General features: G+C 48.2%; 1 protein-coding gene across 1 annotated transcript in view; it reads left to right on the forward strand.

The window, feature by feature from the left end:
- The window catches only part of TEX14 (testis expressed 14, intercellular bridge forming factor), a 77,641-nt gene that overhangs the window by 20,976 nt on the left and 39,608 nt on the right, over positions 1–17,057 (forward strand). Inside the window, exons 3-9 of the mRNA XM_075074029.1 lie at positions 7,671–7,785; positions 9,575–9,740; positions 11,550–11,686; positions 12,844–12,925; positions 13,538–13,668; positions 15,155–15,268; positions 15,942–16,065. Coding sequence (XP_074930130.1) covers positions 7,671–7,785; positions 9,575–9,740; positions 11,550–11,686; positions 12,844–12,925; positions 13,538–13,668; positions 15,155–15,268; positions 15,942–16,065 — 869 coding nt within the window. The remainder of the gene's footprint in view (positions 1–7,670; positions 7,786–9,574; positions 9,741–11,549; positions 11,687–12,843; positions 12,926–13,537; positions 13,669–15,154; positions 15,269–15,941; positions 16,066–17,057) is intronic.

The following is a 17,057-nucleotide window of genomic DNA, read 5'->3' on the forward strand; positions in this document are numbered from 1 at the left end:
GACTCCCCCACCCGCACTATGAGCCGCACATACCAGAGGAGCAGGAGCCACCCCCCAGACCGCCCCGCGCACTGCCACTGCCGCAGGATCCACCGCCACGACCAGACCGCACCACCAATCCCCCATCATCAGACGGACCGACATGGCCTCGAAAGATGCCAGGCCGATCCCTGCCGCCAGAAGGTCACATGCTCTGGCAGGTACCCACCAGATGACGACAACCACGCACAAAAGACCAGGTGCCACCCCCACACCCACCAGCCCGAACCAAGTCCCAACAACAACAGTGCTACCCCGCCAGTGATCCTACCTCAAGAACCAACTGAAAGCCCCCCTGAGCCGCAAGTGAGACAGCCCGCCGATCACGCGTCAAACCCACCGCCCGCACCCGTCGAGGGAACCGAGGAATGGGGGCCGAAGTATAGGCCAGCCACACCATGGCAGGCCGCCTGGATCGGGGAGCTCCAAGCGGCAGCTTCCTTTGGCGAATTCGACTCACTCATTGACAGGCTCACCCACGAGCTATCTACAGAGGCTGCCTCAAAGAGGACACTGAACCACCTGGCCTGCCTTCAGACGGCCCGCCCCGAATCATGCTGCTACCTCCAGAGGAACCGGAAGGAGGAACACCAACCGCTATGACCCAGCAGCAGCCTCCAAGATACAGAAACTCTACAGAACAAACCGCCCCAAGGCTATTCGAGAGGTCCTCGATGGTCCCCTGTCCTACTGCACGATCCCGCCCGAGCGCCTCTACAGCTACTTCCTTGGAGTGTTTGGCGGCATGCCCAGGAACGACGTGCCGCACCTGGAGTGCCTCGGCCCCCTGCCCCACGTCACCGATACAGACAACCTAGAGGCTGACTTCACTCCTAAAGAGGTGGCAGCCAGGCTGTCCAGAACAAACAACACCGCGCCCGGAAAGGACGGCATCCCTTACAGCCTGCTCAGGAAGCGAGACCCCAGCTGCCTTGTGCTCTCCGGCATCTTCAACCTGTGCCGGCGCTTTGGCAGGTCTCCCACCTCCTGGAAGAAGGCCATGACCGTCCTGATCCACAAAAAGGGCGAGCGAGACGACCCCAGCAACTGGAGACCCATCTCCCTCTGCTCCACGATGTACAAAACTATACGCGGCTGCCTTGGCAGCCAGAGATCACGGTGGGCACGACGGGGGAGCCATCAGCCCGGGCAGAGGGCTCATGCCGTTCAGTAGGGCTTTCGAGCACAACTCTGCTCCAGACCAGCTTCCCAGCATGACCCACGAGGCGCGCGAAGCAGTGCGCGAGGTCTAGTCGTGGCTCGGACCTGTCCAACGCCTTCGGTCCATCCCCCCACCCACCACATTTTCAAACACTCTACGGAGTTCGGTGCCAGAGTCATAGAATTCATAGGAATCAAAAGGTTTGGAAGGGACCTCATGAGTCATCTAGTCCAACCCCTGCTAAAGGCAGGACCACTTTCCCTAAATAATCCAGCCAGGGTGGCAGGTCTTAGCCGGACCTTAAATAGCTTCTAAAGATGGAGATTCTACCACTCCCTAGGTAACCCATTCAATATCTCACCACTCTCCTAGTCAGAAAGTTTTTCTAATATCCCAGCCCGACTTCCGCAACTGCACTCAAACCATTGCTCCTGTTTTCTGTCCTCCGTCACCACTGAGAAAAGAGCCTAGCTCCCTCTCCTTGCGAGCCACCCCTTCAGTAAGTTGAAGTTGTTGCTATTCAAAATCCCTTAGTCTTCTTCTTCTGGCAGCTAAATAAGGCCTAGCCTTCAGTCTCTCTTCATAAGTCATGGCTTCTAGTCCTCTAATCATTTTTGTTGCCCTCCGCTGACTCTCTCCAATTGTTCCACGTCCTTTTTGTAGTGTGGCGCCCAAACTGGACACAATTATTCAGATGCGGCCTCACCGAGTGCCCGAATAGAGGGGACATAATCACATCCCTCGATCTGCTGGCAACACTCCTCTAATACAGCCCAGTATGCTATTAGCCTTTTTGGCTACAGAGCACCACTGTAGGCTCATGTTCAACTTTCCATCTACCGTACCCCAAGATCCTTGTTTCTTCAGCACTTGCTACTTAGCCAACAGTCCCAGCCTGTAGCATGTTGCATGGGGTTTTTAGTCCTAAGTGCAGGACTGCACTTTGTCTTTGTTGAACTTCATGAGGTTCTTGTGGCCCACTTTCTCCCAAATTTGTCTAAGTATCCCTGAATCCTATCCCTGCCCTCCAGGTGTCCACCACTCTCCCAACATTGTGTCATCTGCAAATTTACTTAATTGTGCAAGCTATCCCATCATCAGATCATTAATGAAGACATTGATAGAATGGGGCTAGACAACCCCTGCAATCTCCAACGGTAGCTGACGGCTTCGACCTGCACGGCGAGAAGGTGAGCGTCTTGGGCCTACTGCAGGATGGACCTGGTCCTGTAGCGGACAACCCCGAGAGCTCCAAGGCATTGCTCAACACCATCATGAGAAGCCACTACTGGACGGTCTCCGCTTCAAATAGCCAAAAAGTGTGCGTTCCCTCCACGTCGACGGGAGGCAAAAGAGACTTGTGCTGGCGACGGAGTTTCCGATCCAGGGCGAGCCCGTCATCCCCCTGCCAGAAGGGGCAGGCGTACAACACCTCGCACGCAACGGGTGTCCGCGTCGGCAGACCCCGAGGACACCATCGGGGAGATCCTTGCAGGATGCTGCCTAAGATCGATGCATCGCTGCTGGCCCCATGGCAAAAGATCACGCCCTCACACTTTTCCTGATCCCCCGCATCCCTTCGTCCTGAGAGGTTTCCGCCGTGGCAAAGGTTGCCCCTCAACAAGGCAGGACAACACCATCCGGCAGCTGGTCAAAAAGTGGCTGTCCCTGCCCCAGAGAGCAGCAACGAGCTCATACATTGGCCACAGGCCGGTGGCGCCAATGTCCCCCGCATGGAACCTCTGTGACACTGCGTCATACGCACGCCTTCCGCCTCCTTGAGGCCGGGACACACAGTTAAAGAGCGTCGCGGGGACCGCTCTGCGCACCCGTCGTCGAGAAGCGGAATCGGCAGGCCCACCCTCCGCCAGGATGATAGCCACTTTCCTGAGCGGCTCCCTGGATGGCGAATTCGCCCCGATGGGTGGTGACATCCACCTCCTGTGGTCCCGCGCCCGGCAACACCACGCGCCGGCTAGGGAAGCGACTGGGCTGCCGTGGTATGGAGTGAGGAGCGGCAGGAGTGGAGTTCTGGTGCCGCAGCATTGAGACTGAGGGCATATCACTCAGCCCGGAGCCAGAGGCGTGCTGGAGAAGTCCCTGAAGGCTTGCCGTCCACGCCTCTACGTGGACACCCTGAGGGAAAACCCGACCAGGGCAAGGCCTTTGAGGTGACCAGCATGTTGGACTTCCAGCAACCACTTTCCTCCCGTGGCAGCTTCACCCGCTTCGCGCTGGCGGTTTCATACACGGCCCAGCTAAACTGCGTCCCGCTCAATGGAGCCATCCGTCACGGGAACTGGACAAGCACCGCAGGAAGTGGGTACACCTTGGAGACCCTGCGCACATCGCTGCTTTGCAGCTGCAAGCCCCCGCCAGAGCCCCCCCCCCCCCCCGGCCGGCCCCCCCCCCCCCCCCCCCCCCGCCCCCACCCCCCCCCCCCCCCCCCCCCCCCCCCCGCCCCCCCCCCCCCCCCCCCCCCCCCCCCCCCCCCCCCCCCCCGGCCCCGCCCCCCCCCTCCCGCCCCCCCCCCCCCCCCCCCCCCGCCCCCGCCCCCCCCCCCCCCCCCCGGGGCCCCCCCCATGGCAGCTGCGCCAACCAACACCGTCCAGGGACGCTAGTGAAGGCCATCGCCCGCACCTTGGTGAGATTGCAGTCAACCGCACCATCCCCGACACCAACAGCCCGCTGCACCAGCACATCGTCGTCACGGACGCGGAGCCGGAAAAACGTTCTCCTCGCTCGACCTGACGATCCCGTTCAGAACAGGACCCCGGCGTTCGCGAAGCCCGAGCCCATAAAACTCGAAAAATACGCCCCTTGACTGACACCTTGCGGGCAAAGGGCTACGATGTTACACGAGGCCCTGATCGTCGGGGCGTAGGCGCCTTGGGACCCCTGTAACGAACGGTACTTAGGGCCTGTGGGGTGGGCCGTCGCTATGCGCGACTTCATGAGACGTTTGATGTTCGGACAACTATCCCGGTGTCGCAGGGACATTTCACCGAAACATCACGGCCACCGCCAATACCAGGAGTTATGCACATTGTTAAGAGACACAGGCATGCACAGCACATATCATTAGGGTTGCACCCAGCGGAGCCCTGCCTAGCCCCCCCTGCCTTGCCCTAGCCCTGCCCCAAGTCCACTCCCTCTTACTTCCCACCCACCTTACTCCCCCTCAGAACCCCCCTACTTCCTTTCCCCTGACTACCCCCTCCGACCCCTGCCTCTAATCCCTCCCGGGGACCCCCCTTCCTACCTAAGCTACCTGCTCATTGTTTCCACTGGGACTGCCCCCTAGGACCCTACCCCTACCTGTCCCTGACTGCCCTGACCCTTATCACACCCCCACCACCAGGCCCGACCCCCTGGACTCCATGCCTATCCCCGCTTTTGACCCTACAGACCCAGGAATCCTGATGCATCCAACCCCCCCCCACTCCCTCCTGTCCCAACCCCTCTCCACACTCCTGCCTCTGACAGGCCCTCCCCCAAGAACTCCCAATCATTCCACCTCCCCGCTTCTTTGTCCTGACCACCCCCTACCAGGACCCCCCCACCCTAACTGCCCTCCAGAACCTCCTTGCTCCCTGTCCCTGACTTCCCTAACCTTCTATCCATGCCCCACCCTCTAACAGACTCGAGACTTCCCATGCCCCCATCCAACCCCTCTGCTCCCTGTTGCCCCCTCCAGGACCCCCCGAGTTCCACCGCTATCCCCACCCTGCTCCACTGTCCCTGACTGCCCCCCCCTTATCCAACCCCCCCCCGCCGGGACCCGACTCGGGACCGGACCCAGGACTCCTTCCATGAGGCTCCTAGCAGCATGTTCTGCTCCGGGCAGAGCCAGACACGCTGCCCTGCAGGAGCGAGCAGTCCCACCCCTCAGAATGCTGTGCGCGCAGCGGCATGGCTCCAGATGAGCGGGGTGCGTGTCTGCCTCCCCACAGAGCCAAACACTGCCCCACGGGAGCGCGCAGCCCCGGCCCCCAGAACACTGCGCGCACGGTGGCATGGCTCTAGGGGAGGGGGGAAGGCAGGAGAGGGGCCACCGGCTTGCTGTGCTCGGCCGGGCACTCCGCGCTGGGAGAGTGGGCCCATTTTCCCACCCTTGCATTAGGATGTGCCTGGGTACACCCGGCACCTCCTGTGGGCACGTCTATGGTAAGAGACCGTTCAAGGTGAAGTGGTCAACACCTCTGCAATCATAGGACAAAGGTTGGTTAGTGGGTTATAGATTGTTATAATGAGCCATAAATCCAGTGTCTCTACTGAGTCCATGATTTTTAGTCTCTAACAAAGTTATGAATTTAAACTCTCAGGCTTGTCTTTTGCAGGTAGTATGCCAGTTTTCTTTCACCACAAGAACTGAGAGGTCAGATATTGAGTGGTCATTTTTTGCAAAGTTGTTTGCTGCTGGTGGTATGGTGTTTTTGTCTTTTATAATTTTTCTATGTGAGTTAATTCAAGAGCATAGTGATTGTCTCACTTCACCCACATAGTTGTTACTGTGGAATTTAGTACTTTGGATAAGGTACTGGAGTGCAGGAATAGGGGAGCTCAAGGGGGCATGACCCTGCCTCTGCCCCTCCTCATCCTCCTGAGGGCCCCCTCCCATCCAGGCAGGGAGCCTGGGCGGCTGTGGGTGTTTCAGACCCTCTACCTGCCTGGGGTGCGGGGACGAGAGCAGTTCCCAGTCCATGTCCTTGCCTTGAACCACCCCACCCCACACCACCCCACCCCAGGGCAGGAGGGTCCGCCCCTCCCCACAGCTGCCTGTGTGCCATTCACAGCTCTTTCCTGGACCCGGCTCTGACTGGGGGCCGCAGCCTGGTCATGGTAAGAGCCGTGTGGGCAGTTGTGGGAAGTCGTGCCATGGACCCTCTGCCCTGGGTGGATGGGGGGACCTGTGGGTCAGGGACATGGGTCGGGGTCTGCTTTCAACCCCCTCACACACACATCCCTGGGCAGGTGGAGGGTCCTCAGGCAGGTCTCAGCCTGTTCCGGCTTCCAGTTTGGCTGGGGGTGGGGCCTTGGGCAGAAGAGGAGAGGTGACCCACTTTTGGGGAGGCTCTGCCAGGCAACCCTCACTGAGGTACACCACGTGTTGTGATAGGCATGTGTAGGACCCATGGATCTTGAGAGGCATGTATTGATCATTGTAGCAGTGAGATATGTCTGCATGTTATGACATGGTCTGGTGCCACTTCAAATGGATGGGTCCTGGCCTGTGGGGAGTTTACTTCTGCTGATGAGTTTGGCAAAGTTGGCGGGTTTGAAGGCAAGAAGAAGGAGCTCAGGAAAGATTTAAACATAAATTTACCCAGTAAAGATATTACCTAACCTACCTTGTCTCTCTAAAATAATACATTTGAAACTGAAAGTACTGAAATATCCAGACTATTAGAAGTTTAAATTCAACAAGTAGGCTAAAATAGTTTACCATGTGTATCAAATGATCCTTTCTGTAGTAGCTTATTTATTCTTTAAAATTAGGAAAAAGTTTTTTGTGTTTTTGTGTTCATATTAGACAGATATAGGTTAACTATTTCTGTATTACTTACACTTACACAAATTCACAGCCATGAAAGATGCGTCACTGATCGTGGAATCTGGTCTCCCCCTGTGAACTCTGGTCTTTTGTGTGCTTTTCCCCTATACTATACAGATTCCCAGGGGAGACCAGCGTTTCTCAAATTGAGGGCCCTGACCCAAAAGGGAGTTGCAGGGGGGTCACAAGGCTATTTTAGGAGGTTGCACTATTGCCAACCTTACTTCTGTGCTGCCTTCAGAGCTGGGCAGCTGGAAAGCGGTGGCTGTTGGCTGGGCGCCCAGCTCTGAAGGCAGCGCCCCCCCAGCAGCAGTGCAGAAGTAAGGGTGGCAATACCATACCATGGCACCCTTCTGTGCTGCTGCCTTCAGAGCTGGGTGGCTGGAGATGGTGGCTGCTGACTGAGGGCCCAGCTCTGCAGGCAGCAGCACAGAAGTAGGGTGGCAGTACCATGCCATGCCAGCCTTACTTCTACACTGCTGCTGGTGATGGCTTTGCCTTCAGAGCGGGGCTCCCGGCCAGCAGCCTCCACTCTCCAGCTGCCCAGTTCTGAAGGCACCACCACTGCCAGCAGCAACGCAGAAGTAAGGGTATCAGTACTGCAACACCACCACCCCTGCCCCCAATAAACTTGTGCTCCCCCCAACTCCTTTTTGGGTCAGGATCCCTACAATTGCAGCATCATCAAATCTCAGATTTAAATAGCTGAAATCATAAAGTGTATGATTTTAAAAATCCTATGATCCTGAAATTGACCAAAATGGACTGTGAATTTGGTAGGGCCCTGTTTCCATAATATTTAATTGAAAAATTTAAAGAGCCATAGTGGGGTGCGTGGGTAGGTGGGTGTTGCGTGTGTGTTTGAAATTGTATAGTCATACGAGGCATGACTACTTATTTATTTATACTTTTCAGGTATTTGTGTTGACACAATTAACTCCTTGGGCCAGACTGCTCTGTTTACTGCTGCATTGCTAGGTCTTGGTAAACTAGTAGATGTGCTCTTGGATTATGGATCAGACCCAAATCAGTTAAGTATAAAAATCAGAATTACATCCTTAATAAAGTGAAACAAACTTAAGTTTGTTATAGCATCAACTTTATTGTAATGCACAAGATTTTCCATAATAATTGTCAATGAGCAGATGAAAGAGAGACATAGCCAGTCAAACTATGATTGTTACAGAGCTGATAGTTGGGGAAAGAAGAAGCCCAGGGCCCTGACTTTTAAAAAGTATTTAGGCTTTGCTCTGCTCAGTGGTGCATGGCCTCAAGCCTGTTCTGTACTTAAAAGTTAGGTCAACATAGATACGATGCTCAGAGATGTGAAAAATAGTGCCATAGCTCTATTGATCTAATGTGCGGTGTAGATGTGGCTAGGTTGACAAAAAAATTCTTCTGTCAACCAAGCTACTGCCCGTCAGAGAGGTGGATTAATGACAGCAACAGAAAAACCCCTTCCATCCTTGTAGGAAGCATCTACGCTATGGCACTGCAGCAGTGCAAACATGGTCAAAGTGATTTAGATCTTGCAATGCTGAGCAGAGCAAAGTCTAGACCAGGGGTCGGCAACCTTTCAGAAGTGGTGTGCCGGGTCTCTTTCTAGAAGTCTATAATATATAACTAAACTATTGTTGTATATAAAGTAAATAAGGTTTTAAAATGTTTAAGAAGCTTCATTTAAAATTAAATTAAAATGCAGAGCCCCCCCGAACTGGTGGCCAGGACCCGGGCAGTGTGAGTGCCACTGAAAATCAGCTCGCATGCTGCCTTCGGCACTGATGTCATAGGTTGCCTACCTCTGGCCTAGATACATATACAAATTTGGGCCCTGGTGCCTTCCAGCTTAGACAAATAAAGTGTTTTAGAAAACAGGCAAAGAGCACCACCTATAAAACTCTTTGGGGAAGGTTGTGAATTCTGAGCTTGAATATGATAACATTGAGGGCATGTCTACACTACAGATGCTGCAGTGGCACAGCTGCAGGTATGCCATTATAGTCTCATAGTGCAGCTGCTTCCTACATCTACAAAAAGGTTTTTTCTGTCAGTGTAGGTAATCCACCTCCCTGAGTAGGGTTAGGTATGCTTAACTACAGAACTCCGGGGTGACATAGCTAGTTCAGTCTGTATTTTAAGTGTAGTCCAGGGCTCTGTGTTTCCAACTAGGTGTTAATGTGAATGCATGATTGAAGTGAATGGCAAAAGGGAATACTGTTCACAACTTTTTCTAACGCAATTGTTTGTCTCTGGGGAGGCAGTTGTTTTTTTTTTTACTAGGCTGGATCAACAGGATAGGAGTGCACTGGTTGTAGTGAGAAGATTATTTATGCAAGGAAAGTCACTACATTAGTCCAAGCAATAACCACTCTTTACGGATAAACAGTGCTCTGTCTCCAGTCAAACAATAGGCCAAACAGAGGTGTGAACTCCACTTCTTTCTCTCATTCACTTCAGTCAGGAATTAATTGTTAAAGTCTAATTGGAAGTTTTTAAGCATTAAAAATATTAATCACGACCTCAGAAGAACCTCCTCAGTGAGAGTGAAAAGGTGAAGCTTGGCTTTTGCAGAAGACAGGCAAAGTGCAGAAAAGCTTATTGAGAGAGAGTTTTTCATGCCTGCAGTTTTCTAGTCCCTCCAGTGTCAATAAAAGACCACATAGTCCTCACGCCATACATGGAATTCCATTTGGCAAGTTCAGGGTAGATTCTTTTGATCTAGCATATAATGCAATTGTAAGTATTCTCTTTTTCAAGAGGTATCTGTAGTGTAGCATAGTGAAGGTAGTTTGAAATGTTTCTGTTCTAATATTCCTCAGCCGCTGTTATGATGGGAGCACCCCAGTACATGCTGCAGCATTCTCAGGAAATCAGTGGATTCTCAGTAAATTGTTGGATGCAGGAGGTGATCTGCGAGTACATGATAAAAATGGAAGAAATCCACAGTGCTGGGCTTTGTCAGCTGGAAAGGAAAGTAGTGCTCAGGTACACATATGTGAACTTCACAACTTTATCTTGGAAATATTGTCTGGGAACAAAAACTCCGTACCCAGGAAACGGATGTTTTTAAGATAATGTTAAGTGATTTGCCTTATGTTACTTTCCATCTCAGATTATATTCTGAGGTCCTGATCATGTAAACTTAAAATGATTTCAGTGGGACTCTACCTGGGGGCAGAGGTCTGCCTGTACTTACAATCTTGCAGGATCAGAGCCATAATGTATAAAGGTGCAGTGATGAGAACTACAGTGATAGGTCCTGATCCTGCAATCCCCTTATCATAAGCATCTTTCCCAAATCTGGACCTTAGCGTCCAGAAATCTGGGTGCCTGCATGAAACCCTCTAAGCTTAATTACCAGCTTAGATCTGATATCGCTGCCACCATCCAAAAATTCCAGTGTTTTGGCTCACTCTGGTCTCCCCAAAACCTTCCCTGGGGAACCCCCAAGACTCAGATGCCCTGAGTCTACAACAAAGGGAAATAACCCACTTCCCTTCCCCCTCTCTCTCCCACCCAGAATTTCCTCTCTGGGCTAACCTGAGAGTTACTGATTTGAACTTTTTACATCACAATTACAAGAAGCATGTCTCTTCTTCACAAGAAACCAAATACAAGGAAACAGAAATGTTCTATCTCTCTTCCCCCTTGTTTTCTCCTCACAATTCCCTGGTGCTGCAGAGATCACCTCCGTAGATCTAACACAAAGAGATTCCCTCCCTGTCATTCTTAGCTAGCAGAGAGGAAAAAACTCAAACAAGTTTAAAAAGAAACTCTATATTAAAAGAAGAAAAACTACACAGTGTCTCTGCTCAAGTTGACAAACTAAGGATTCATCTACTTAAAAGAAAATCATGAAATAAACAGCCTTATTACAAAAATGGATACAATTTAAACTTCCAGCAACTACCAATGTAAATACAAAAAAAAACCATAAAGCTATTTTATTTTTCTACCTTTTACTTTACATTTGGAAATAAGTTAGAAGCTTGAAGATAGAAAAAATCCCCTCTCATAGCTGAGAGCCAGACAAAAAGACACAGACCCAAACATTCCCTCCCTCAGCTTTGAAAAATCAGGTTTCCTGATTGGTCCACTGGTCAGGTGTTTGGTTCTCTTTGTTAACCTTTTACAGGTAAAAGAAACATTAACCCTTAGCTCTCTATTTATGACACCCCTGCATACTCGTGAGTAGTTTCTTTGGAGCTGTTTGCAGGACCAAGGCCTAGAACTATAAACGTTCTGGTATGAATATTGCTTGCTTAATACTGAAGCAAAATATTACAAGAAAGCTGTTGGTTTAAAATTATCCCATATCTTGGTACGAAATAATTTGATGTCTTTCAGTATGCATATTTTACTGAGAGACCTAGTCAGAATAATTCAACATAGATTATTCCTTTATTATTATTTCTGCTTGAATTCAGTAGTTTTATCATTTTCACCTCTGGAATTATCAGTCATTGACATTGCCTCTGTCACCTGGAGGGCTTGAGGTTTGGTTGTATTTACGTACTCACACCATTAATTTTTCTTTAAATTTACATGTACACAGTGGATACAGCTTCTTTTTGAATGTGCTGAATTTTGGTTGATATCTGCCTTATAATTTTAGACAATTTATGGACAGTAAAGACTCTTTCATAAAAATTTTAATATCTCAAATATTTCTGCTGGTGCCAAATGTTTCCGCCAAGAAGTAAGTGACAATTTTTCTTCATGATACTGCTCTATATTAATTTAAAATATAAAGATTTATAACCTAGTAGTTCTTGAATGCTTAATATTTTTCAGATGTTAGAATTTATACAGCGTTGTGCATCACACATGCAGGCTGCAATTCAGAATTTCCCCTCTGATTTACTTAGGAAGGTTGGTTCATCAAAAGTACTGGTCTGCAACCCATCTAGATTTGGTGGGATTACTCAAGGGTAAGAACTTAACTTCATAGTGATTCAGGGACTTTTCATCCCATACTTAAATATCCTGAAACTTATCATGTGTTTTACTTTTTGTTGTCTATCTCTTTCTTTTCGACAATATCTATTTTAAAACCAAAGCTGCTTGTTTAGACGTTCTAGTGTATTTGGATGGGTCACCTTTGTATGTGGTCTTTAGTACTAAATTTTTCTTGCTATGATAGAGCCAAATGGTTGGTGGTAACTTACAAATTCTTCTTTATTTAAAAAGGAATGTTTCACTGAATAAACCAGATACAATTCTGTATTGTATTAGTGTTAAGATATCTGGTACTGTGTACCATAAAATAAATCTTGTTTCTTTATCTGTAAGTCACTGCCAGTCTTTAGAGCAGTGGTTCCCAAACTTGTTCCACCGCTTGTGCAGGAAAAGCCCCTAGCGGGCCGGGCCAGTTTGTCTACCTCCTGCTTCCGCAGGTTTGGCCAATCGTGGCTCCCAGTGGTCATGGTCTGCTGCTCCAGGCCAATGGGAGCTGCTGGAAGTGACGCGGGCCGAGGGACTTATTGGGCACTGCTTTCCCTGTAGAAGCGGAGGAACAAGTTTGGGAACCACTGCCTTAGAGGATGTGTCTCTAACTGTTTTATGCTTTTTATTGTTAAGTTTGATGTGGTCTAGTGGGAAATATCTTTCTGTTAAGAAAAATACTTTAGTGAAAGGATTTGAAGTGAATTCAAGATGTCTGCATATTTGCATTGCTATGCACTAAGTGACTTTAAACAAAATCATATACAAGATAATAGTTCCACATTAAAATCAAGTTGGTAAAATGCGCCTACTTTTTTTTTTTTTTTTAAATAACCATGCGTCATGGTTCAGCAGGCTATGGGGTTACCATTGCTGTGCTTGCAAGACTTGTTTTCAGCTGTACTGGGGGTTGAGGGTGGTGTCAGCCAAGAAAGTGAGAGTAGTAGCAGCCTCACTATTTCTGACCCAGGCCACATATCAAGTGAAGTATTTGAAAGGCAGTTGCTGCAGGACTTGTGTTTTCTTTCTTTCTTTCTTTCTTTCTCTCTCTCTCTCTCTCTCTCGTTTGGGATATGGAATGTAACCTTTCTCAAAATCTTGGCCTTCACTATTAATCTACATTGCTTGTATGTTTTAACATGAGAAATGCTGACAGTCCTCTGACTAGACTTCTAAAAGGTGGAGCAAATTCATCAAGAAACATCTACAGTTTTGGCTTTGGGAAGGTAAGATACTAGAGACAGTGGGCTCCAAACTGTGTAAGTTCTTGTTGTTTGTTGAACACAATTGGAATCACATTGTTTTTATTTAAATCCAAAGATGGTTCCATATGTGTTGTTTTCAGATACTGTTAGATATTTCTTACCATTCACTAAATGATGGGAAATAAATGGGGAGTGACCTAAATAACTATGGAAATCCTGCCTATAGTCATTAATGAATCCTGACTGAGGGATTTATTTTGAAACAAACAAAAGATACTTCAAGAAGTAGGTGGAAGGATCCCACCTGTGTGACTCTGGGGTAGCTGCTTCTGCTGTATTCAGTTAAGATTCAGTAGAAAGGTCCTTTTCAATATAGCCTGTAGTCACTGAAAACCTTTTGGAGTGATCCCAATTTTTGTGTTTTTTGGCTAATGTTTACTTGTGGTCAATTGTCGTTTGCATGTATACATAGCACTAAGGCAACGTTTTTCAGCTTCACAACATTTTTAACAAACACTATCTGATTCTCACAACACCCTGAGATCACACAGCTGGCCTGCAGTAGAGCTGGGCATAGAACCCAGGAATTGTTGAATATTTCTCCTTGTTATACAGTGTATGGTTTTGTCTCAGTTTTATCTAACAGGCAGTAGGCAGCTAGGGTACCTGGCATCTCTCCCTATCATTTGGGATAAAGAAGTGGTTCAGGCAGATGATGAGGCAACATTCTCTTTCCACACTGGACCATACATGATCATGACAAAGTGAGTGGACTCTTCAACACTTTTCAGGTGGCGTTTAATATGCATCATCATCATCAAACTACTGGACCAGATGGCTTGTCTGGATTTTTTCCTTATGTTTATAGGGTATGTCTACACAGCTGACGGTAAGAGAGAGCTCTCCCAGTGCTGTAAAAAACTCACTTCCGCGAGGGGAATAGCTACCAGAGCTGGGAGCGCGGCTCCCAGCGCTGTAGCACTATCCACACTGCCACTTTACAGTGCTGAAACTTGCATCACTCAGGGCTTTTTTTTTCCCACACGCCTGAGTGAGGAAAGTTTTAGTGCTGTAAGTGGCAGTGGAGACAAGCCGTAAGCCTGGGCTCTGACTCAGGTTTGAGCCCAAGCTCCCCTTCTTTCCACACACAAGTAGAGTCTGCTTGTCAGTAAGCACTGAGGACCCAGATCCTACAACTCTGCTAAGGGTGTCGGTCAGAGCCTGAGTCCTGCTGTAACTTAAGTCCAAGCCTTGTCATTTTGACACAGGTCAAACCACAGACCCGAGTCAGAAGGTTGGCATAGTGCAGGATGGCCATGTTAGCATGACTTGTGAGACCTGGGTCCAGCAATTGTAAACACAGATTTAAAATGCAGGTTGGACACTCAAGCGCATGTTTGGAAACACCTGGTTCATAAGCCTGAGTCGCACAGACTTGAGTGTACAATTCAGTGTAGACATACCCATAAACACCCAGTAATCACAGAAGTAATCACCAAGGCAATCTCCCTACCAGTGGAAGTTTGTGCTCTGTTATACATTGACTAATCTGTTGTCTTGCCTCCTTTAAATATTCATTGAAAATTATCATGCCCCCTCCCCCATTCATGGTTAAACCAGCCAACACATATTTAGGTCTATTAATGTTTTAATAATAATAAATGTTCTGGCTAATATTGGCCTCTGGGTGGGGCTCATAGACTGTATTTAAGTAGGATGAATTCAAGCCCCAGGGTATGCCTGGGTGTGCCTCAGTTGCTCAAACCCAGAGTGAGCTGACTGTAGAGCTGCAAATACAAAGCATGCCCCTTTTTGCCTTTTCTGCTGCTGCAGCAAGTAATTCTGCGAGAAAAGGAGCATTTAGTGGGTCAGATGGGTTGCTGACCCATTTCTTCCCAGCAGATCTAGCCTGTCTCACAGTCGGTTAATATTGCCTCCATGAGGAATGCTTCATAGTGCTATGGCTTTTTGCCTAGGACTGTGGGGATATGGTTTGTCAAGCTGCACTCCTCTTTCTCTCCCCCAAACATGTCTCTTTCTCACTGCAGCTAGTTTTTGGCAAGCTGAGAGTTTATTGCTTGTCTAGGAAGCTGTGAGCCTATTGCCAGGATTATTGAAGTGCCGGCATGTTACCAACAGCAGGAGACAGATTTGTAATCCTGGGAAACTTTGCTGTTGTTTGTAAGAGATGCTGTAACCAAAGAACCCATTGGACACATGGAGTGACTAGAGTCCCTTCTTCTCCTGTAGTTTAATGTGGGGCAGCAGCAGAGTCACAGTGAAGGAGCTCAGCCTTAAACCACATCAGAACTGTAGTAAACTACGTTTAGCTGATCTTTTATTAGCAGAACAGGAATATAGCAGGTAAGAGAATGCAAAATGGCTACAATGTGTCAGGTGTTTGGGCATCCCTGGGACCTGCAAGAAAGTAGAGGTCACCTCAACCTAGCTAGTGACTGGCTCAGAAAATAATGAATCAGGGTTACTCCTTCATCTGGAAACGGGATTTACAGGTCTGTCTCATCTTACGCTGGGGTTACGTTCCGCAGTCAGCGCATAAAGTGAAAATCGCGTATAGTCAAAATTACGTTGAGTGTAATGGTGAGTGGAATCACCCACACTACAGAAACAGTATTTAAAATTGTTATTTTTCTCTTTTTTGTTGTTGTTGTTTTTCCCGACCGCGTAAAGCTGAAATTGGGCGTGTTAAATGCGCCTAAGATGCGACAGACCTGTACAGTTCTACTGTTCTTACCCCTCTTGAGCTTTTCTGAAATGTGCAGTGGGAGGTGTAATGTGGAGTAGGCGGGATCGCCCCCGACCCATACAAGTTCTTTCCTGTACAGATCCTGGAAAGCATAATTGCAGGTTCTTATGGTGTCAACAATAAAAAAAAAAAAGAAAAATCAGTGGCGCTCTATGAACAGTTTTCCTACCAGCCTGTTTTAAGTGAAAAGATCCAAGAGGCCAGACATTTATTTCGCTTTTAATATAATGTCTTATTTGTATGATAATATTGGGATTTTTTCCTTTGCAGTAAACTTCGTCATCCTCATTTGCTGCAATTGATGGCAGTTTGTCTGTCCAATGATCTGGAAAAAACCCGTTTGGTGTATGAGAGAGTTAACTTTGGCTCACTATACAGCATCCTTCATGAAAGGGTAAATGGAACGATTGTTTTTTATTTATTTTTAAAATAAAAATTACCCATAATTAAGAGATTTTACTGGATACCAGCATCCCCTGTATTCTGTGCTCAGTTCATCTCATTGAGAGAAGCATCCTTTACTTAGACACAAAATGTGAGAAATCCTAACTCCCTTTATGTACTTAAGGGCTTGTCTCATCACACAGCAGTAGCCACTCCCTCTAACAGGCTGGCAGTGTTTGCCTGATACACCCCATCCTGCAGCTATTGTGCCAGATGGAGAAAGTTAATAAAGGAGTGGCTCTCTTGGCTCTTAGTTGTGGAAAAAAGGTTTGGGGGCTACATTAGCTTCTTGGTAGTTTCTTTAATAAAGCCAAGCTCCAGGAAGGATTGAGTTTTTGACTCAGCATAGTGGGGTGGACTGTTTGAGGGCAGGCTAGGATAGGCACCTGTTCCCACTCCACGTAACAAGGAATATATTCTGTTCTTTGAGAAATGAAATGATGGGTATGAATCCATTTCAGTTTCCTGAACATTAGTGACTTGTCCCACATTGCAGATACTAGGGAAATGTCAGGATTGGCTTTTAGTGTAGGAGTTCAAGGATTAGTAGTTTGGTATTAAGCCTGTATTACTGTGTAACTGCAGTAAAGCCATTATCCTTGTGTTTTGCTCAACATTTACCATATTCCCACGTTGTGGTAATTGACTTGGAGATTGATTATTGCCTGAAAAAACAGAGGGGCATGATTTTGCTTGACTTTCAATAGAAGCATGCCAAGGTCTATATTGTTGTTCAAAATAAGGATGTTGGATATGTGTTTGTGTGTTAGGAGAGTGCTTGTTTTCTGTATTTGGAAACATCAATAACAGTTTACCTGGAATCACAGAATCCTGCTGTGATGAGTTGGATCACAGAAACCCCTGGGGACTGCCAACCGATGTGCCAAGACTACTTCTGCTCCTGTGCTCCCTGCCCTCCCAGCTTAGGACTTCAGTGCCCTG

This window comes from Chelonoidis abingdonii, chromosome 20, assembly GCF_003597395.2.
Source record: "Chelonoidis abingdonii isolate Lonesome George chromosome 20, CheloAbing_2.0, whole genome shotgun sequence".
Lineage (NCBI taxonomy): Eukaryota > Metazoa > Chordata > Testudines > Testudinidae > Chelonoidis > Chelonoidis abingdonii.